The 4,490-nt window shown below is 42.0% G+C and overlaps 1 protein-coding gene across 7 annotated transcripts in view; it reads left to right on the forward strand.

The window, feature by feature from the left end:
• CEP295 (centrosomal protein 295) overlaps window positions 1-4,185 on the forward strand; it is a 63,608-nt gene extending 59,423 nt beyond the window's left edge. For all 7 annotated transcript variants that reach the window (XM_070749607.1, XM_070749606.1, XM_070749605.1 and 4 more), the window contains exons 27-29: window positions 427-523; window positions 1,738-1,837; window positions 3,883-4,185. In XM_070749607.1, the coding sequence (XP_070605708.1) occupies window positions 427-523; window positions 1,738-1,837; window positions 3,883-3,930 (245 nt within the window). In that variant the 3' untranslated portion in view covers window positions 3,931-4,185. The remainder of the gene's footprint in view (window positions 1-426; window positions 524-1,737; window positions 1,838-3,882) is intronic.
• Window positions 4,186-4,490: the final 305 nt, after the last annotated feature.

A 4,490-nucleotide genomic window follows, 5' to 3' on the forward strand; every position in this document is an offset into this window, starting at 1 on the left:
AAAATAGTGTATTAACAGCTGGAGTTTTTGAACAGAATAACTTCTGCCCTTTTTTGCTTTTTACACTCCTAAGCAGTTTTTAGGTGACTTTTGCATTAATTACTAAAACAAACTGTGTTTGGACGTTTGTGTATGAGTAATTATTTGTGGGCTCGGCGCTGGGGCAGAACACCTGGTTTAGAAGAACCCTCTGCTTACAGCCTTTTCTATCTATCATCCAAACAATAAATTGCTTAAAATTAATTTGGGAATGTTGCCATTTGTAAACATTATGTGAAGGGGGTGTGTGTAGGAACAACACAGCAAGTATAGTTGTTTTCATGCCTCAGTTTTAGGCAAACATTGGGAGGAATTGCTTTTACCTCTATCTTTCCTGTTCCAAAAGATTTCTCTAATGTGTATGTTCATGTCTTGCTTGGATTCAAGGGGCAGCTGTCAATCTTTTAAAGAAAGTGGAAGAAAAAATGTGTTTTCCACTTGACAGGAAGGAAGCCGCAGCACAAATGCAGCAACGGACTTCAAGGTATCGAACCTTACCTCAACTTCGGAGAAATTAAGCCAATATACTTTTTAACAAGCTGTGTCATTGTAACCAGAGAACTGCCTTTGATTTTGGCTTTGCAGGCTGTAATCAGTTATCTTGAATTGCCCCGAAGCATATTGGCAATCAATGCGGTTTATAAAAGGTATAAACCGCATCAACAAGTATATTTATTTGATTTACATGGGTGCCTGTCTTTTTTGTTTTGTTTTGCGCAGCCTACAGTAAATCATGCAATATACAATATAAAAAAGCAAATAATAAATAAAGCACAAGCCATAATTTGATCAGCCAGCCAGCTGAGTTCTATACAGAATACATCCAGGGCCCCAAACATTAATTAAGTAATTAATTGGATTTATATGCCACCTCTCTCAAGGACTCTGGCACAAAGGCAGATGTTGGCATTTGGCACAAAGGGAGATTTTCAAGGCCTTACAAAAGCCCAGCAGGGACAATGCCAATTTAATCTTAAGGATGATGATGCACCAACTGGCAGGTGAGATAGCAGAAAAGGGTCTCTTGCATCACACCAGCTGAGTGCTTGGAGAATGTCCTTCCTGCCAGATTGGATACAATAGGTAGAAACAATTGGAGAAGGATGGTCCCCATGTGGTTCCATGACAAAGTCTGGCTCTCAGGTCTAGAATTATTATTTCTGTTCAATTGGAAATTTCCCTTAAACCAATGATGGGGAAATCTCTTGCTTGGGTGCCAAAACAGTGCGCACAGGGCGACACTGATAATGCAATGCCTTCTTCTCCCCGCCCCGTGCATGCATTCACAACCTGCCCAGTGAAGGCTGCCTGTCACCTGTGCTCCTGGTGTGCACGTGTGTCGGTGCGAGATTCGGCTTTTGCCCATATGCAGGAAGCGAAATCTCGTGCTCACCAATTTTTGGCAATTTCCACATGCGCGGAAGCAAAGAAATTGGCAAAAATTGGTGAAATCTCGCAAGCGCGAGTGTTCTCACATGCGAGTTCACTTCCCTCACATGCGCAGTTGAATCTCGCGCGGGCATGGGCATGCACAGGCTGAAAATCAGTTGGTCAGTGCACATGTGCATGCTGGAGCAGATTTAAAGCAACATCACATATGGCTCCACGTGCGCGAGGTTCGCAATCGCGGCCCTAAACCCTAGTTTTGCCTTTTGAATAATTTACTGGTAACTGGAACAACTTTCTACTTTTTGGCAGACTGTATAATAACCTGGCGGAAGTGAAAAACAGAAAGGAAGAGAAAACAAGAAAAGAAAATTATGCCAAGAACAGAGAAAGAGCAAAAGAATTTCAAAAGGTAAATCATCTGCGGCACACTAACATTCCATCCCAGGATCTAATTTTTTTTTAAAAAATTGCTAGTTGTATTTGTTCTTTTAATTGTGAATCAAATTGACTGAACGTTTAGGCATTGACTTAAAGCATATTTAGCATAAGAATTCATCCTGATTGCAATTCAGAAAATTAAATGCGGTTGGCAGGAAGTGTCAGAAGTAAAATCATTTTAATACGTTGTTCTTTATTTTAACAATATTTTAAAAGCAACATTTATGCCATTCCACAGTAGTAGTTCATGAAAAGGTATAGACTAGTGATGGTGAACCCATAGCACCCGTGTCAGGTGTTGCCCTGTCAGCTCCAGTGCGCTGAGAATTCTGGGAGTTGAAGTCCACAAGTCTTAAAAGTTGCCAAGTTTGATCCCTGTGTTAGATCCTAGCGAACAGGGAAGTTTGAGGTTGTAATGGTGCTGAACAAGTAGCACTTACACCATTCTCAAAGTTCCAGTCACCCACACCTTAAGGCCATGATGGCAAACCGGAGGCATGCGCAGTCACCAACTGCTCTTCCGGGTTTTGGCGCATGCATGCATGCCAGACAGCTGGTCTTCACGCGCCCCGAAAACTAAATGGCCAGCACACATATGTGTGCCTGCTAGCTGGTCTTTGGGTTTCCGGCACATTTGCCCAGGTTCGCCTGGTGCACCAATGGATCGGGAGTCACTGCTCACAGTCACTCATGCCCTCATCAATTCGAGGTTCGACTACTGTAATGCTCTCTACATGGGGCTACCTTTGAAAATTGTTCGGAAACTTCAGATCGTGCAGAATGCAGCTGCGAGAGCAGTCATGGGCTTCCCTAGGTATGCCCATGTTACACCAACACTCTGCATTGGTTGCCGATCAATTTCCGGTCACAATTCAAAGTGTTGGTTATGACCTATAAAGCCCTTCATGGCATCGGACCAGAATATCTCCCTGACCGCCTTCTGCCGTACGAATCCCAGTGACCGGTTAGGTCCCACAGAGTTGGCCTTCTCCGGGTCCCGTTGACTAAGCTGTCGTTTGGCGGGACCCAGGAGAAGAGCCTTCTGTGGCGGCCCCTACCCTCTGGAACCAGCTCCCCCCAGATATCAGAGTTGCCCCCACCCTCCTTGCCTTTCACAAGCTCCTTAAAACCCACCTCTGTCGTCAGGCATGGGGGAATTGAAATTTCTCTTCCCCCTAGGCTTATAGAATTTATACATGGTATGTTTGTATGTATGAGTGGTTCTTTAAATTGGGGGTTTTTAGATTGTTTTTAATATTACATTTGTTTACATTGTCTTTTTATATTGTTGTTAGCCGCCCTGAGTCTTCGGAGAGGGGCGGCATACAAATCTAATAAATACAAATACATGTGCGGTCCAGTTTGGGCATTTGGTGCCGAAAAGATTCGCCATCACTGCCTTAAGGATTATCATTGCAACTTTCCTTGCCAGTTTCTCAAAAGCAGTCAGTGGGGAAGCCTTCAGAGAAGCTTGCAACTTGCTTCTGGCACTTTTTCTCCCGAGTCTGGAGTACAACATTCCTCCACTTTCGCACCGCCAGTAATTACTCCCCAGGCCTGCATGCAATTGCCACAGCACTTTCCCCTTGACCCAAATACTTACCCCACCTTCCCGCCTCCTTTGGCGCCACTTCCAACTGGCTTCCCTAATGACAGCTTGTGGGAAACCAGCAGGAAGTCAGTGTCAGATGAGATTCTTGCTTAGCAAGGTGGCTTTTTTAACAACATCAACTAGAACTGCTGGGATTGCCATTGCTAAGTAGAAACACAATCAAGTTAGCAATTCCAGTGCCAGTTTTCATTAAGCAAAGGCTTCTGGTTATTTAAAAGCAGAGCAAGTAAAATTAGCAATATCCCCCAAATCATTGTAGCTGTCTAGATTGACTACATATATTTTGGTGAGAAATCACCTGTGCCACATTTTGATCACTTTTAAAATTTCAAAGTGCTATTGCTATTATACTTCTGCCATTTATTCATTGTTTATAAATTATTTTCTTTCCCATTTTCTTACAGAAAACGTTGGAAAAACTACGAGCCAGAAAAATCAATTTGAAAACCTAGTATTTTGCAGATGCTTCACCAACAGAGAATAATTTATCAGCATCATATCTGAGGTCTCCGCGATAATTATGTGGCAGAATTTGAGATAAAATTTACATTGGGTATGGATGTATTTCCAAAAATGCCCAATGCTATGTATAGACAATTGTTGTCTCCAATTATGGCTTTTCAACTCGAGAGATTTTTATTTTCAACATTTCAGGTTTGCTTTTTGTACCACTATTTTATCTATTTATAATAAAATATTTGCAAAAATGTAGATTGCCAAGTTATTCAAAAGCCACATTTCTTAGAAATTTGTTTGTTTCGCAGAATGGGAAAGAGATGAGAATGAAAAGTAAATGAGAAAGAATAACTCGGTACCTTGGAAATTTCAATTGCCACTAAGAGAAAAGGCCTGAACGCAATGTGTCATTTTTCTTAACCTGCCTAATGTTGCATTAATGAGCAGTGCCAGTCTGAGCTTATTGTGTTGCTGTCTAGAAGCACATGGGGGATGCAAAAGAAAAAAGAAAAAAAAGATTCAGAGCATACAAGAACATGAAACAAGACCTCACAGG

The sequence above is a fragment of the Erythrolamprus reginae genome, chromosome 4 (genome assembly GCF_031021105.1).
Source record: "Erythrolamprus reginae isolate rEryReg1 chromosome 4, rEryReg1.hap1, whole genome shotgun sequence".
In the NCBI taxonomy this organism is placed as follows: Eukaryota; Metazoa; Chordata; class Lepidosauria; order Squamata; family Dipsadidae; genus Erythrolamprus; species Erythrolamprus reginae.